The 18,206-nt window shown below is 37.2% G+C and overlaps 1 protein-coding gene across 6 annotated transcripts in view; it reads left to right on the top strand.

Annotated features, from left to right (window-relative positions):
* The window catches only part of dpf3 (double PHD fingers 3), a 47,313-nt gene that overhangs the window by 21,583 nt on the left and 7,524 nt on the right, over positions 1 to 18,206 (top strand). The window contains exons 4-10 of one of the 6 annotated variants that reach the window (XR_010528773.2): positions 570 to 703; positions 1,633 to 1,728; positions 2,934 to 3,006; positions 3,817 to 3,858; positions 7,998 to 8,138; positions 8,271 to 8,399; positions 14,255 to 15,009. Coding sequence is in view for 5 of the 6 variants with exons in the window: in XM_065256911.1 (XP_065112983.1) it covers positions 570 to 703; positions 1,633 to 1,728; positions 2,934 to 3,006; positions 3,817 to 3,858; positions 7,998 to 8,138; positions 8,271 to 8,399; positions 14,255 to 14,418 (779 nt within the window). In the remaining variant the exon portion in view is untranslated. Of the gene's footprint in view, positions 1 to 569; positions 704 to 1,632; positions 1,729 to 2,933; positions 3,007 to 3,816; positions 3,859 to 7,997; positions 8,139 to 8,270; positions 8,400 to 14,254; positions 15,966 to 18,206 lie in introns of those variants that run through there. The other 5 variants (XM_065256912.1, XM_065256911.1, XM_065256909.2 and 2 more) reach the window with 5 other exon arrangements.

The following is an 18,206-nucleotide window of genomic DNA, read 5'->3' as shown; positions in this document are numbered from 1 at the left end:
AATACGATACAATGTGCTGCATTTTGCGGTACATTGCAAAACTTTTTTTTAAAGCCAAAGTGCTTCCACACTTCGGCTTTGAAAGCTGTAGGCGTTTTTAATTTTTTTGCCATTTTCTCACTCCCGCTAACTTCTGAGACATTGGCTGAATGGCTGTATATGACAGACAACTGGACAGTGACAAGTACAGCAGCGGAAAATAAGTTATTGACATTTATTAAAATACTGGGATGTTTTAACCCCTGGTTGGGTAAGTTATAGAATAACTCAACTGTTGGGTATAAATAAATGTAACCTATGCTGGCTTGTTTCAATTTCAAGGTTTATTTAAACCAACAGTTGGGTTTGCTCATATCTTGCTTAATTTAGTTTTAGAAATTAAAGAAGCAGAAAATGTTTTAAGATTTAACTAGTTAATTTCATATTATGATGATACTATTGTTTGTCATTTTAAAATGTATTGTATTCAAAACTAATGGAAAGCAGAAAAAATTTGAATGGTCTCCAAGCTTGTTCAATTGGCTGACTACCTGATCTTGTTGTCATCTTCCTCTTTGTTTCTCTTTTAGAGGCGGAGTTGATGGCCAAGAGGGAAGCCCCGCCCACAGAGGCCACAGCTCTCGAGGCACTGCTAAGGGGTGATGGACTCCTGGACAAAAGAAACAACAACGCTAAAGAGGAAGAGACATTGCTGGAAATCCAGGTAACATACGTCCTTTCCGAAGGATTTCCCTGGTTTTGCATGCAAGATAATATATCAGTCTCGCAGCAGCAGCACAATTCATTTGCATGATGCAAAGAGTGGAGAGCTTCTAAACTGTCAGATTTCTGGTGGATATAAAAATAGGTACATATCTTAAAACGGTGAGCTGCAATGTGCTTTATCACAATAGAAATCTTCTTTATTCTTTGCAGCTTTCTTGTAGCTCAGTTGGTAAAACATGACACTGGCAACGCCAGTAAAATGTACAGCTTGAATGCACTATAACCTGCTTTGAATAAGTGTCTGCCAAATGCATAAATGTACATCCAAACCTCGCAGATATGTCCTGGAAAGGGTTGTGGCGATGGCACAAAGCATTATATCAGCAATCAGTGATACACACACCATTCACTGTCACTGTTAAGCCCAGTCCATCATCCAAGACGTCAGCCGCAAGCTGTTTTGCTTCCTACCTTCTGGCAAACAATATTGCACTAATAGGGCAATGACCACTAGACTCCAGATTCCACCTCACTGCAGCATTCAAATAGCAAAGTGTCTATGCACCTCAATTTATTATATATAATATTTTTTAAAAGAAGAATCTGTCCCATGTAAACCAATATTCATCTCAAGATTATTGACTGCTGACATGTCAAAGGAGCCATGAGTAGCACCAAAAAAAAAAATTATATAAAGAGTTATTCATTTTTAAAGTTCTCATGTTCATCTATATTGTCTACTGATACATTTTCTCTCGTCCGTCTTACGTTCTGTATTTGCAGAGAAAGACCGGAATGTTTGAGCATTCCATCATTCGTACGGAAATCAAGTCACTGCAGATATATGGACTGCTATCTTCTTTTGTGCAGAACATTGATCTTTATGTTATCTAATCACTTACCCCAACTGTTTTTCATTCTCTGAAGAGGGTGCTTGAGGCGGACGAAAACGGTGATGGTTTCCATGACGATGAAGATTTTGAAGTGGACACACCAAAGAGGAAGCATCGAAACAAAGGCAGGGTGAGTGATGAGCACGACTCCTCAAAGCATGCAGCGGGTGTGTGAGGAATAAAAAAAATGCAAGATTCATACAAAGAAGAATAAAAGATGTAAAAGCAGAAGACTGAGGAGGTAAAAAATAAATAAAAATAAATAAAAAATATAAATGAAGTAAATTAGATCATTAGGGTTTCATTTAATTTAGGATTAAGAGAGCCTGCAGGTTCCTGCTATTGCTCAAGTGTATAGGGGAAATCACACTAAATTTTTCACACGTTAGCTTATAAATTTATTCTGTACATACTGCATATACATTTCCTATATTTTCTGATTCTAATAAAGAGGCTGACAAATAATTTATTATATATGGTCATTATATATGCAGGGTTCCCACGGGTCCTTGAAATCCTTGAAAGTGTGTGAATGTTTTGAAAATATACAACCATAGATACAGGTCATTGAAAGTGCTTGAATCTATTTTATGCAAGAAGTTTTCTGGAAAAAAATCCATATTATTCCCTGTGTAGTGTAGCATAATAATATCATAAAAATTCTAGATTTTTTAAACACACATGCTAAACTGTTTGCTTTAAATGCTTATATCTTCAGTATATAAATGTTGATTCATACCAAAATGCTTTTTTGCATACTTGTGTTTGACACATGAAAACATCTCAGGTTAAGTATGTAACTGTTGTTCCCTGAGAAGGGAACGAGACGCTGCGTCTCCCTTGCCATACTTCCTGCTTCCCTGTAATGCCGTCTTTGGCAATATTTCAGATTGCGATAAATTTCCTGGCTCCCGCATCACCCTGTCTTTGTTGTTAAGCCTCACCATTGGTTAAACTTGATATACACATTCAGACGCACTTACCCCTGGAGGCGTCCCCAAAGTGTCACCGCAGTGATGCAGCGCGAGTTCCCTCGAAAGGAAACTGTAACAATGTATTTTAAAAGGTAACACAATGTAACCTTGCTCTCACTTGAAATGTGTCCCCACATTAAGTCCTTGAATTTGAGGTATTGGACCTGGAAAGTCCTTGAAAGGTCCTTGAATTTGAAGTAAACTAAGGTGTGGGAACCCTGTATATGGTATCTAACAGTGACATGGTGGCCTAGGAATTTTGTACAGTACTGTATATAAATGTTCAAAATAAATACAAGACAAAGTAATTAAGAAATGACGTGATTGCCATGTGGTTTTGTAATATATTTATGTTGTTTAGGGTCGAGGCTCTGGACGCAGGCGAACAGAAGCAGTGGTTAATGATGATCAGGATAAACCCTACGTGTGTGACAGTAAGTGCTTATTTCAACACTCACTAATCTGTGTCTAAAGCTTTAAAGCCTGTAGCAGATTTTATTCAAATCTTTTTTTGTAGTTCAAGACGTTTTAACTGAACTATCTGGAATACTTGCTTGTGATTGGTCAGTGCAACATTTTTAGGGTAACATCTTGCGGTAGTTTGTGTTTTGTATCACTACACTTTCTTTCGTCTCACTTAAATTAATTTAAACTAATTAAATCAACATTTCATGTTTACTGTAGTAATTCACTTATCCTGCTTTTTAGACAACTATTTATTTAATCAATAATGTGCAGTCAGGAGATCGTTATTGCAAAGAAATCCCTTTAAAATTATAAAAATCATCCTGTCAGGGTTTTTACTGTTACCAGGTGACTGTACATTATTTATATACTGTACTGTATAAGCATACCATTTGTTGTAGTATAATAGTATAAATTAATCTTCTATTATTAGAATAAAATATAAAAAAGTAATGTTAGGTAAAGTTTATTGTCTGCATTTTAATCATGAGATTTAATTTTATTTTGACTGAAATTCTGTTTGTCTGTTCTAATCTGTGATCCCATGAAACAAACACACAAACAAAAACGTCTTTACTTATATGTCAAATGGTACATATGGTACTGTTTTTCCGATCTTGGCATGGTGATCTGTTAATACAGCAAGCGCATGTGTTACCTGAAAAAAAAACTTTTCTGGAGGAGAAAGCATCTACTTGGGTTTCCAGATACCTCTTTGTATGTAACTTCCTGTTTTTGTTTTCTGTCTCTTCTTTTGCTATGTGTCTTTTCTGTTTCAGACAGATACAAACAAAAGCATAATTCAAAAACTACTGACTCAGGTATTCAGCCATGTTGCCATCTCTCTCTTGCTCAGATATGTGGGCTATGCTAATGACAAGGCTAACCAGTCAATGGTTGTTGTGGAGAAAATACTAACTTTAACCAGCTGGTTATACCTTTTCACATTAGCTGCTGTATGGCCAAAAAGCTATCATGCATGGCTTGTGACACTGCTTATTTTCATCTAAATAGTTGGCATAGCCTTCTCATTGCTGCTTTTTAGACTACAGACAATATTATCGGTTACCCAACCACTGCATAGCTGGAAAGATTGATTCTTGATGGGCTGAAATAAAATGCATGCTGCTGCTTTGCATTTCTGTAGTGTATGTTCTGCCTTACATCTGTATGATTCAGTCTTTACAAAATAAGCTTTAAATAGGTGCGTGATCTAGGGCTGGGCGTTTTTTTTTTTTTTTTTTTAGAACATTTGACCGATTCACATTTCAATTTTTGATGTTTTTACGTAACTACAACAATACGTACAGTAGCCTAACATGCTCTTTCCAAAAAACATTATTTTTATAAGATGCAAGAACATCTGGTTAAAGAAACTAAAGTTTTAATCCAGAAAAAGTTTTACCAACATATAAAATAATTTTCCTTTTTTATTGTTTAGAAATATAGGTAAATAAGGTAGCTTAAATGTGAAATAAGGTAGCTTAAATGTGAAAACTAGACCTAAACTCATAATTGATTTCAGAGTTTTGACATTTTGCCTGGGCGGCTGCCATTTCATTTTTAATGCATTATAACCCTGTCGTGTAATCAGACGATTTCTGCACTGTTTCACTTTGACTGGAAAAAACCTCCATTCAAAATCTCAATTCCCTGATTTAAATAATATTAAAATCGCTTCAAAAGAGAAATTTAAATTAATCGCTCAAATCTGGAAAATCGCCCAGCCCTAGTGTGATCTGAAGGTGTCAAAAGTCTTTGTTTTTCTAAGTGTAGTTTAAGTCTCAAGTGCACCTAGAATGTGTCTGTTAAGTTTCAGCTCAAAATTAAAATAATATAATTTGTTATAGCATGTCCAAAACACGGGGGCGGCGAGATAAAAAAAGTCATGTTTTTATGCGTTTTTGGTTAAAAATAGATCTGATTCCTATTAGGGATGCACCGAATCCAGATTTTTTAGGTTCGGCCGAATCCCGAATCCACCGTTTAAGATTCGGCCGAATCCGAATACCGAATCCTACTCGCATCCTTATTCCATTAACACAGTAAAACACATTACTGAAGTAAACAACGTCCACAGCAGTGTATTTTTCATTTTATTTAATTTTAACTGTACATTATGCCAGGATGACAAGTTGGAAAAACTATTTTGACAATTACCATAAGCCTATGCATAATGAAAGCGATGCGTTGCGACACGCTCGTTTTTACAATAAGCAAGCAGCTCCGCGCTGAAAACTATATTTAACTTTGAGTGAGAAGCTCCGCTCGTCAATGTCAGATTTCACACGGCCGTCCAATTACAGTGGAGAAGGGGCGGGAGATAGATTACCACAGCAACCAACCGGCTCACAGCTGAAGCATCACAGCTACCAAGCGCTCGGCTGAAAAACAGCTGGAATTTGGCGTCCTCAAGGCGTTTTCAGCTGTGTTTAAAGTTTTGGTGTGTCCAGCCCCTAAGGCTCACCGAAAGAAAAAGCTCATCCGAATCCGAACCCCGTCAAAAAGCCCAGTATTCGGCCGAATCCGAATCCTGGATTCGGTGCATCCCTAATTCCTATAAACAGTTTGGGACTATAGTATATTCAGCTGCATTAGTGTTACAACGTCCTAACAAACAGATTTAGAAAAGCTTTTGGGTAAAGTTAACCAGTCAGTAAGTGGCTGTGGGCAGAGGTTTGCTAGTGTGACATCACATTAACAAGAGAATCAGAACAGCATGTCTAATGAGAAGTGTGTGGATTGTTTTTCATAGTAGGGTGGTTGTGTTCACATACTGCCAAAGCACATTTATGTCCAAACACCTTGTAAAAGTGAATTTTGCATAATATGGGTCATTTAAAGACGGAAGTAGTAGTTGACAGATGTATGATGGAGACTTTAATATCCGTGGCCTAAAAAAAAACACTGATTGTTATTTTTCATACACATTACATTGGTTGTTTAGAAAAACATGAGTTGAGCTGGAATCTTAAAGACAACATGAAACGGCATTCCCAGGTCATTTAGCTACTGTAATATGACTTCTTTCTGAGCTACACCCTAAAAACAAACAGTGCTTAATAACACTGAAAGTGAGTCTTGGCTTGTTATCATAGAGGAACCATTTTTAGTGCTATATAGCACCTATGAAGAACCATACGGGGGTCATATAGCACCACTATAGTGCCACATATGGTTCTACACAGGTACTTCATCGGTGGTTCCTCTATGATTATGAGCCAAGAACCACTTTTAGTGCTGTTTAGCACCGTTTGTTTTTATAGTGTTAAAAAAACATTATATAACTATAAGGTGAGACATCACTTTGTCCTCTGGGGTTTGATTAGCTGATATGAAAACAGGCTGTGATGTCATATAACTCAGAACCTCTTTGGAATCTTGAAAATCAGAGAATTTTTTTCTCCTTTGAAGTTTCAAACTAGGAATTCCAGACTTCAAAATTTTCCCTGTCTTAGACACCCTTGGTTACATCAAAAAAGCAAAAGTCAGTCCAGAGGTGAAGAATCATTACATTTTGATGAAAACATTAAAAAGACACAATGGTGAATCATGCACAATAACAGTGGGGACATAAAGTCTATTTACATGTAGGTAAAAAATATGGTAGGCTTTTATATTTATGTTGACTTTAAGGTAATGTAAAAAACATATATTGTAAATGTAACAAAATCTGTGTGATGCAGACTGAAATAAATCTAAACCAAATTTGTAATTGCTTATCTGTTTTAATTATTATTTATAAATTTCTTCAGGATAGAGATGCAGAATTCCAAATTAAAAAGTCCAAATATTGTTCTCACTTTGTTAGTAAATGCTAGCCTGGCTAACACCAGACCAGTCTCATAGAGAATGAGACGTGGTCTGGGAACGACATGCTCACTTTCTCGTATTTGAGGCGTGGTTTACGAATGCCCAGAGCCATTTATTGGACGCTACGAATGTCTATCAAATGCATCTGTACGTAGCTCATAGCCAATTGTTTCAATTATACCAGATGACGTATGTACAACTTTTATCGGTACGTGTGCACACAGCTGAAAGCTATTCAACTAAACAGGTAGCTGTATTTTGATATTGAAAGCAACACAACTTAGTGGCACTGTGACAACCACAGTACAGGCATAATGACAATATGATATTAATAAATATCACTTACCATTTATAAGTTAAATGGACTTTGTCGACGACAATGCCTTGCAGGTTGGTCCTATAAAACTCTGTGGCTAACGTCTTGCCATATCCAAACATCTTCTAAAGTTGCTCTTTTTTTTTTAAATAAACTTGCGTTCAAAACTACTTAGACAACTATCTAAGGCTGCATTGAAAAGTAACTTCGCATCTGCTGGCGTGTTGGATAAACAAAACTGCTTTGGTGTGTCACATAGACGTCGTTATCGTCTTGGTTCCCTATTTTAGGGGAAAAATTGGTCCATGGTTTACATGCTAGACTTGCAGCTTGAATAAATTTGTGCGCAAGGCAGCATGGGGAAACCCAGGCTAAGTAAATGCTGCAATTGATACTGATGTTTGACAGAGTTTAGTGAAAGGTTATATGTTTTAAGATTTATGATCATTTAAAGCAGGACATTTTTATTCTGTAGCCAATAAAAACACATTAACACCATGTTTGATAAATCCCATATGAGTATTCTAATAGTTTTTAGTGCACTTTATGGTTACTTCATGGGGTGTTTAAGACTCATAGTGGAGTTGATGTGCTAATAAACATATGTTGAACACAGTTTTTAAAGCAAATCCCCCCTCTCTTTCCCTGGCTGAGGTCATGCTGTGTAGTTTTTGTGATGGTGTTCAATCTAGCAGCTGCTTTGAGAATTTAGATGTGTGTTAGTGCACCAGCTTGCTTATTAGAGTAGTTTAACATTGGACTACATACAATTTGTTTGAGTTTATTTTGCCAGTTAAATAAATCTAATTGAAACTGATCTCTTTTTTTAAGTTTGTGGAAAACGTTACAAAAACCGTCCTGGACTAAGCTACCATTATGCTCACACTCACCTTGCTGAAGAGGAGGGAGGAGAAGAACGAGAACCTGAAATACCCCAATCTCCTCCTATCCACCACCCTGAGAACCACAAACGTAAGCTAATATAATATATTTAACAGGCACATTTTCACAATTATATTGTCACATTGGGCAGTGCATTGTGGGATTGTCGTGTCAATTCTTATAAGTAGAATGGTTTTTAATGGAATCACTCTAATTTTACAGCACAGAAAGGGCCTGATGGTTCGATCATCCCCAATGACTACTGTGATTTCTGTCTGGGAGACTCGGGCTCTAACAGGAAGACAGGCCAGGCTGAAGGTCTGGTGTCATGCTCGGACTGTGGCCGCTCTGGTGAGTCCCTTCACTTCTTTATCACTCACAGTTACAGTATCTGCCCATGTTAGATCAAAAAGTGCGCATTCACCTCCTGGTCTTCATCTCACACTGAGGAAGACCTGTCTTTTATATATTACAGCCTAATCATTTAATCGGGTTGAGTGAATAAAACAAAAATAAATGGCATAGGTTGACCAAGATGTCATTCAGAGACATCTTACATTCTAAAATGGGGCAGATTACAGTAGCTGTATGTAAGGTCACTAAGATGTTGTCTTTTAAAGTCGCCATGAAACAGAAGTAGCGAATGCCTTATTTTACATGTGGTGACCAGTGGCGGCCGGTCACGTCTTTTATCGAGGGCGCGCTGATGCGAAGTTCGTCACAACATGTAGGTAGCCCGTCAAGTGTGTGGTTCGTAATTTCAAAATATGTGTTCAGCGCATCGAGTTATCCTATGTGCATCACGTGTCTTGTCAAAATAAGTGTCTAAAGGGTTTATGATAAAAGAGACACTCACGTTTGCCAGATACTCGCATAATGTATGTATTTTGTGAACGTGAGCGTCTCTTTTATCATAAACTGTTTTGCCCCGTGTGCAACAGGCACTTATTTTGACAAAACACGTTATGCGCATGGTTCACATGACGCAACAAGCACATATTTTAAAAACACGTGCAACACAGATGACATTCCAAATACATATTTTGAATTTGCGCCCCTCGGAAGATAAGTCATTTGTAAAAAAAGATGCCACAATATTCCAAAACAAATGAAAGTTTTTCATTTTATTTTCATGGCGACTTTAACTTTTTCTTACTTTTAGTGGCTAAATGTGAAAAAGTTAGGGGGGTGGTCATCCACACATATACACAATATTAAACACGGCAGCACCAAAAAATGTATAATATTAAATTTCTTAGAAATTAAGATTTGCTTTACATTTTTCATGTTGATTAGAAAGTTCATTTAAATATATTTATTTAAAGTCCATAACTGTATATATGTACTTTCTAAAAGAAAAAATATTTAAAGAAACATCATTTAATGCATTACCATGTTTTGCATCAATAGTACATTTCCCCAGCTTCTTTGTGCATATCCCATCTTTTCATGAGAGCATGTTTTCCTGTTTTTTTTCTGTCTAATTGTTTGTGATTTGGGTCCGCTTTGCCTTACCTTGTCATTTTCCTAAATTTTTGAATATTTTAATAGAGGTGTTACCAGGCTTAATCTGTGTCCTGGAAACTAGCACAGCGGGTTAGAGTTATTACTGCTTAATGCGGTTTTTCAGAGCACCATCTGTTTTAAAGGTGGCTTCACAACATTTGAGCAGAAATAAATTCCAGTAAAAATGTAAACAGTAGCCTAAATCAAACATCACAAATTTATTTAAAGATTTAAATATTCAATAACTTATTAAGCAATGCCTTTTTACAGTGCCATTGCTATTAAGTTGCTTGTCAGTGATAGTGTCAGGTGGAACAGAGTGCAATGAATTTGCCTCGAGAGTTTCACAGGAAAAATGTGGCATGTTTATGTGTTGTGTGCCAAAGCATACGTTATAAATCTGGCTAATGCCCATTTATACAAAATAGTAAACAACTTCTGTCCTTTTTCACAGTCAATACCACAGTACAATGATTTTTGTATCCTCGTCATGTTCAAAGTATTCCCTTATTTCCCAAACCTCCATGTGAGGTGTGTTTCTACTCTAATCTGTCACATCAATACATAAGTAAACAGCCACAAGTCATATTTTCAGAGTAGGCAAACATCATGGGATTTTGTAGGGTTTATTAAATAACTACTAATGAATCCTAATGCATTCGAATGAGTATAAATCTAAGTTTAAAACACATTCAACTTGAGAAAATAAACAATCTCTAAATTGGTTCTCTGCAATGATCACTTGATACTGGAAAATTAGTCTGACGTTTGTATTTAGACAGTTATTAATGTGTATTGTGACAGTCAAACCCTGCAGTGAAAACATACAGTTATATTTGACACGTGTCTCCGCTCCCTCTCTTCATTTCTTTAAGTGCTTGTGGTTTACATTTTAGTGCTCTTGCTGGTAAATGGGGTCAACTTACCCACATTTATTTCCTTCAATAATTTTTTTTTAACTCTTAGGACATTATAAATTATCTTAGTTCACATGCACATTTATTTGCTCATATGCTTCCATTCTTTGTTTTCATTTCTTTCTTGGCTGTGATTCATTAAAGCTTGCAAATAGCAGACAGAGGGAGAGACCAAGTGATGTATGCTTAAGTAATATACAACCCCAAAACAGAAAAAGTTGGGACACAGTAGAAATTGTGAGTTAAAAAAGAATGGAATAATTTACAAATCTCATAAACTTATATTTTATTCATAGTAGAATATAGATAACATATCAAATGTTGAAAGTAAGATATTTTGAAATGTCATGCCAAATATTGGCTCATTTTGGATTTCATGAGAGCTACACATTCCAAAAAAAGTTGGGACAGGTAGCAATAAGAGGCCAGAAAAGTTAAATGTACATACAAGGAACAACTGGAGGAGGACCAATGTTTAGGAATAGGAATGTTGTCCTATTCTTGTCTAATACAGACTTCTAGTTGCTCAACTGTCTTAGGTCTTCTTTGTCGCATCTTCCTCTTTATGATGCACCAAATCTTTTCTATGGGTGAAAGATCAGGGGCCTCATTTATCAACAGTGCGTTGAAAATGTTCTATATTTGTACCTACGAATGAAATTTAGAATGTGTCTAAGTACAAAAAAATCAGGATTTATCAAACGTGCGCACCGGGTTCGTACGCACATCAGTAAGTAATCCTTGATGATATATCCCACTTGTTCTTAAGCACCATGCTCGTGCACGTTCATGGTCATTTGCATTCCGAAACGCCTCCAATGAACCATATATGGTGACAACACCTCCCGTTATAAGTCACGTGGTTGTGCTTTTTCCCTCATCGCAATAATGGCAAAGAGAGCGAAAAAGAGGAACTTTACAGACACATTTAAAAACACATCTGTTTGGTTCACTTAGTACGGGAGGAATGACTAACTAGAGAAAACAAATCTGCATGGGAACATACCAGTGAGTTTAATTCCGTTGGGTATGAGAACACTTCTAGAAATAAAAAAGTGGTTTGACATTAAATTATCAGCCAAAAAAAAAAAAAAGAAAAACGCGTCACAGCACACCGACGTGAAATCTGTAGGAGGACAGACAATGACAGAACTTTGCTTGGACAGCCGCATATAACCAGCATCATCGGCGCGATCTCTGAAAACGCGCTCCCGGCGGAATGGATGATTTGCCAAGTCTTCCAATAATGCAAGCTAAGCCATTGCACTGTGTCAAGCATTTGACGGAGCTTTCTTATATAGGGTTAGACACTTATTTCATTAATTAACTTCAATACTGATTTGCAGTTACTTTATTAACAGTAATCATTTTTAACACCTGGGGGTGGATAATAAATAGACAAAGTGTTCTTTTAACACTGGGGATGGACGGTCCTGTGTAGTATCGCTATTATACCACTAGATGCTCTGCGTACGCATACTCCGAGGTGTGCGTATATTTACACACATTTCTATGTATATGTACAATTTGATAAATTCCACACTTTGCGTAAAACTGTTCCTACGCACACTTTACGCACACTTCTGTTCGTACGCACGCTTGATAAATGAGGCCTCTGGACTGCAGGCTGGCCATTTCAGTACTCAGATCCTTCTTCTATGCAGTCTTGATGTTGTAATTGATGCAGTATGTGATCTGGCATTGTCATGTTGGAAAATGCAAGGTCTTCCCTGAAAGAGACGACGTCTGAATGGGATCATATGTATCTAGAACTTGGATAAACCTTTCAGCATTGATGGTGCCTTTCCAGATGTGTAAGCTGCCCATGCCACACACGCTCATGCAACCCCAAACCATCAGAGATGCAGGCTTTTGAAAAGAGCGCTAATAACAACTTGGGTTGTCATTGTCCTCTTTAGTCTGGATGAAATGGCATCCCAGTTGTTCAAAAAGAACTTCAAATTTGGATTCGTTGGACCACAGAACAGTTTTCCACTTTGCCAAAGTCCATTTTAAATGAGCCTTGCCCAGGGAAAACGCCTGTGCTTCTGGATCATGTTTAGATATGGCTTCTTTTTTGACCTATAGAGTTTTAGCTGGCAACAGCGAATGACACGGTGGATTGTGTTCACTGACAATGTTTTCTGGAAGTATTCCAGAGCCCATGTTGTGATTTCCATTACAGTAGCATTCCTGTATGTGATGCAGTGCCATCTAAGAGCCCGAAGATCACGGGCATCAAGTATGGTTTTCCGGTCCTGACCCTTACGCACAGAGATTGTTCCCGATTCTCTGAATCTTTGAATGGTATTATGCACTGTAGATGATGATAACTTCAATCTCATTGCAATTTTTCTCTTAGAAACTCAGAAAACTATTTTTCGCTGCAGCATTGGGGGAATTGGTGATTCTCTGCCCATCTTGACCTCTGAGAGACACTGCCACTCTGAGAGGCTCTTTTTATACCCAATCATGTTGCCAATTGACCTAATAAGTTGCAAATTGGTCTTTCAACTGTTCCTTATATGTACATTTACATTTTCTGGCCTCTTATTGCTACCTGTCCCAACTTTTTTTGGAATGTGTAGCTCTCATGAAATCCAAAATGAGCCAATATTTGGCATGAGATTTCAAAATATCTTACTTTCAACATTTGATATGTTATCTATATTCTACTGTGAATAAAATATAAGTTTATGAGATTTGTAAATTATTCCATTCCTTTTTTACTTACAATTTCTACAGTGTCCCAACTTTTTCTGTTTTGGGGTTGTATTTATACTGTCAGATAAAATGGTTCCTAACTGTCACCGGGGTGGAACTCTTTCAGTAAGTACCCTGTTCAGAACAAAATAGTTCATATTAGTACCTCAGAGGTACATACTGGTACCAAAGACTGCCTATTAGTACCTTAAAGATACATATTGGTGCCAAATGCATGCATACCTGTACCCAAATGGTACATACTGTATTTTCAGGACTATAAGTTACACTTTTCCCGTAGTGTGGCTGGTCCTGTGACTTATAGTCAGGTGCGACTTATATGTCAAAATTAATTCATATGAACCAACTGAAACCATTACCGTCTACAACCGTGAGAGTCCGCTATATGCTGCTCTTGTATTAATGTAATTCAATGGATTCAGTGATTGGGCAGTGACTTTGGGAGGTTGGTGAACTTGATTTGGCTTGTTATGTTATTTTAGCCTATTTGGCTTCTCAGGTATGGTCTTCACGACGTATTTTTGACTGATGCGACTTGTACTCCGGAGCAACTTCTAGTCTGGAAAATACTATATACAGTAGGACCTTTGTAAGGGTATTGCCCCAGTGACAGCTTCTGACCATTTTTTGGCAATTTTTCTATGCAATATTTAATATTATGTGTGCCACTCACTTAAAGTTAATCTTTAATAACACGTAACATTTCATTAAAGATTGTTAAATTAGCAAAGATATCAAATTAAATAGTTTTTCAAACTGTACATTATCATGTCGTAATGACTAAATTCATAGTGGCATTTTATTTCCCATAACATCAGAATTGATGAGTATTTTATTAATGCATCCCTAATGAATGGTCTCTTAATAAATGCTGCATTAAGTCAGCACATGCACATATCCAGACCACTGAAAATGCATAAGACATAAAAGATGCATAGACTAAAGTATCTGCACATACTGCAAGTTGTCCAAACTCAGAGGATTATGAGTCCTAGTTGATTGCAGTGTTACTTGTGTGTGTTTCCACTGTGATGCTGATATGTCCGTCATGCATGTCAGCTGAACGCGTCGCTGGGGCGAGACCGAAGAGGAGGACGGCCGGAGTCCTGGATATGTTCGGCGACACGTCCGAAAGCGAGGCGTCCACCTTTCACGGCTTCGAGGAGGACGACCTGGACGGGCTTCTGTCTGACGATAGCACAGGCTCACCTCAGTACAGATAGACAAATGAGAAACATCGAGCAGCGAACTTGAAAAAGAAAAAACCTTTGGCATGTGTCTGCTGCCTGTTTTTTGATTTTTCTTTTTTCTGTTGTTTTGCAGCAGCATGCAAAATGGATTTACAACTTCAGACACTATGTTAACGTCAGGAATTGCTTTCGAAAGGACGACTTTCAGCCTTTCCTAAATGAAGGAATGTTGTTTTTATTGCCTCACTCTTCTGTGTACCGAAAGGTGCTAGATACCGGACAGAGGAGCCATTTATTTTGGGCCGTTTTCCGTTATGGAAAATTTGCAGGGACATTACCAATGTGTGGACATCACATCGCCATGTAAAATAGATGCCTAACGTGTGGATGTTAACTTTAGAAATAGGAATTAAACCATTTCAAGTTTCACCTCAAGATCTTAAAGGAGAAAATACTTAACATGTGTCTGTAGGTTGGCTAGTACCGAGGGTTTTTCCTACCTCTGGATAAATACAATATTTGCAACGAAAGGGATCATGAGATTTGGCACAGAGTCCTAAGAGAATGGGCTGAGGCCAGGCCCTGATTGGATCCAGAGGAAAGGGTGGACTTTGTTTCAGAGAGGTAAGAGCCAGTTGGCGTTTAAATGTCCGTCTCTCCTCCTTTCTCAGGACAGCTGCAAAAAATAAAAACGAAATTGAAATTTTCCTGGAGGATACATGATTTTTGGCTTCTCCCTAATTTTGTTGGCTAAACAAAAGAAACAAGATGGACGTCTATGTTTTTTTTTAGTAACTTGCCCATATCAGGAAAGGTCACCTCAGGTCAGAGAGGTACCTCTGTAGCATATGTGCAATGATTTAAAGGTTATGAAGATACATCTAGGCCATTTGTGTCAGATGACAATAGCTTTGAGGATTGACAACTGTTTAACAATGTGTAACTGCAAATATTACACTGGACTGCAAGCACATACGCTTGAAAAATGCAGTATATGTGATTTAGTAAAAGAACATACATGCAATAAAGGCACAAAACGCATCACCCAGTTAATATGGGGGTAATTCATTGTATCCATCTTGTGTGATCACAATTGGGTATATTTGCTCGTTCGAAGCTCTTCTATTTATTGTCATGGTGAAATCATCTGTTTCTTTGCAGAGTTGAAAAATGTTAATTTCAATGCTTCAGATATTGTCTCTATTTCAGGGTGTTCATATTTGAAACAATAATATAATTTATTAAGATATTGTATAGTGTATATAAGCCCACAAATTGTTGCAGGTTAAAACGCTGTTGGCTCCTAATGCTGTTTCTCCCAGTGTTTCGATGTCTAAACTTTAAGAAATGTTTAAATGTTTAACATTTGCAGTTAGTTTAAGAAGCCAAAGTGCTAGAGATTATGCTTGTAATTGCTTCTGTGTCATGCAGACATAAACTGGCACAAACACAGAATTCGCTTCATGCAACCTGTCATCCATGCTGTGATAGCTGCTGAGTGCTGCTACTCCAAATGTCACCCTGCAAGTCTTTCACTGAATTTGTTACAGAAAAACATTAAACATTTTACATTTTATGAACTACTCTCCAAGTCATTTTGTTACAAGGTAAAAAAAACATGGGACACTGACTGTGTTATTTTTTTACAGTAAATATTTATTATGGAATTATAAAGTAATATTGTTTTTTTATCGATTTGAAAACCTTTAAAGCCTCATTTTGTTTTACATTTGCCTTGAAAATGTGCCTATTTATTTGAAATAAATCAGATCTGACATTTTGTTATATAATGGAAGGAGATTTATACATTAATATGTGCCTAACATAATTTTGAGGGTCACTCTAGTTTAAGCATTTATAAAAAAAAAATATGTCATAAAACTTAACAATAAGGCTGCATTTGTTAATACTAAATACATTAGTAGCCAAAGAGGCCATACGTCACTCCTTTTTTTTATCAGGTTACACTGGCTTCCTATAGCAGTTTGCATCAAATTCAAAGCTCTGCTTCTGGCCTTTAAAACCAGCACTGGGTCAGCACCCCCTTACCTTCAATCTTTAATACAGACGTATGTACCTTCTAGATCCCTTCGCTCCGTACCATCCCAAAAAGGGAAAAAATCACTAGTGCGTAATTTCTCTGGTTCTGTTACTCATTCGTGGAATGATCTTCCAGTTGCGACAAGATCTGCTGACTCTGTATTAGTCTTTAAAGCAGTGTTTCTCAAACTTTTTCAGCCCAAGGACCACTTTATCTTCCAATCTTTTTCTGAGGACCACCTAACAGAATCCCACTCTAACACGCCCCCAAAAAACAACAAAATTGGAAGGATAAGCTAAATTTAAGTTTAATATGCAACTGTTTCAAGTCAAAAACTAATTTTTTAAACACAAATGCAATGCTATGTTCAGAAATTATATGAATTTTATTTCATTTGAACAAGTAAATGTGAAATGAGTTACAGCTTAATATGAACAACAAACTGCACATATGACAAAAACTGCAATTAAACATACTATAACAGCCTAGGTCCCACTTATTGTCATTCCAAAGAGCCATTAGTTTAAAACTGAGTCGGTGGGTATATGAAGTCTATGGTTGAAACTATGTAACTATAACTATTCCCCTTAAATGTCCAAAATCACTGAAATTACAGGGATTTTACACATGAAACAAAAACTAGTACATTACAAAACTAATAGATCTGTGGATTTTAGCTGCTTTCAGTTGACACTTGATCTTTTATTTTGACTCCTCTTTGGTTTAGCCAACCGATCCATTTTTACGTTATAAAAACAGAATGGCAAGAACTGATATCACAGTTTTGCAAGTGCATTAAAAATCTATTTAAATAAGTGACGATTGTATAAACACTTGCCTAGTTTAGGTCATCTTTTGGTGGACCACTGGACCACACTTTGAGAATAACTGCTTTAAAGCATAACTAAACCCCTGGTCAGAGCCTGACTCCACCCACTGGCAATATTTTAAAAAATGCAAAAAAAGTGGGCAGACCCCAACAGAGATAGAGGGGACGAACTGAGCTCGTACCAAGGGTGTGGTGAGATCATAACAAAGGCGTGGTGAGCTTGCTTACGTACGGTTGTACCGCTTACATCATGCGGTACCGCAACATCCAATAGGAAAATTCAACTGCAGTAGCCACCTTTCAAACTGAAGAGGGAAGCACTCAGATGTTTTTACACCATATATTGTAGCCAGGGCTTTGAACCAGATTTTTTCCCCAATTGGTTTGTTCCGAACAGAAACAGTATTTTAACGTTTCCGGTTTTCGGTACATCCCTAAAATTGTTGTTCCTGAACCGGTTAGAACAAAAAATATTAAGTTCCCGAACCGGTTAATAAAGTTCCATGTCAGCTGTGGGACATACAAATAAGTAGGTTGATCATTAGGACATTAAACTTAAATTATTAGTCTACATTATTTTCCTTAGGTCTCTATCTTGTCATCAAGCACTAAAAAAGGCTACATTATGTAAAGCATAACTGTAATTCTGACATGCCTTGTTGAGTGCACTTGAACACACGCACACACACAGACGCAGTACGAATTCCCAACAGCGCTTCAGGAAGAAGATGCAGCATAAACAGCCGGTCCAAATAAAGTGAAAATTACGTTGTTTTTTAGTGCTTTATTCGCCAAATGTATTGTAATGGACTACAGTATGAGACACAGTAGCGCAACTCTCTCTCAAGTTTATACATCAAGAGTTTTGATCTTTGAAGGGCATAGGGATAATCACGCTTGATTGGAGTTGGACCGGACACATTCAACCGCATGTGCATCTGTGTGTACAGA

Source organism: Paramisgurnus dabryanus, chromosome 12 (assembly GCF_030506205.2).
Source record: "Paramisgurnus dabryanus chromosome 12, PD_genome_1.1, whole genome shotgun sequence".
NCBI lineage: Eukaryota > Metazoa > Chordata > Actinopteri > Cypriniformes > Cobitidae > Paramisgurnus > Paramisgurnus dabryanus.
Note: the sequence above shows the minus strand (reverse complement) of the source record. Positions and strands in the feature narration are given on the sequence as shown.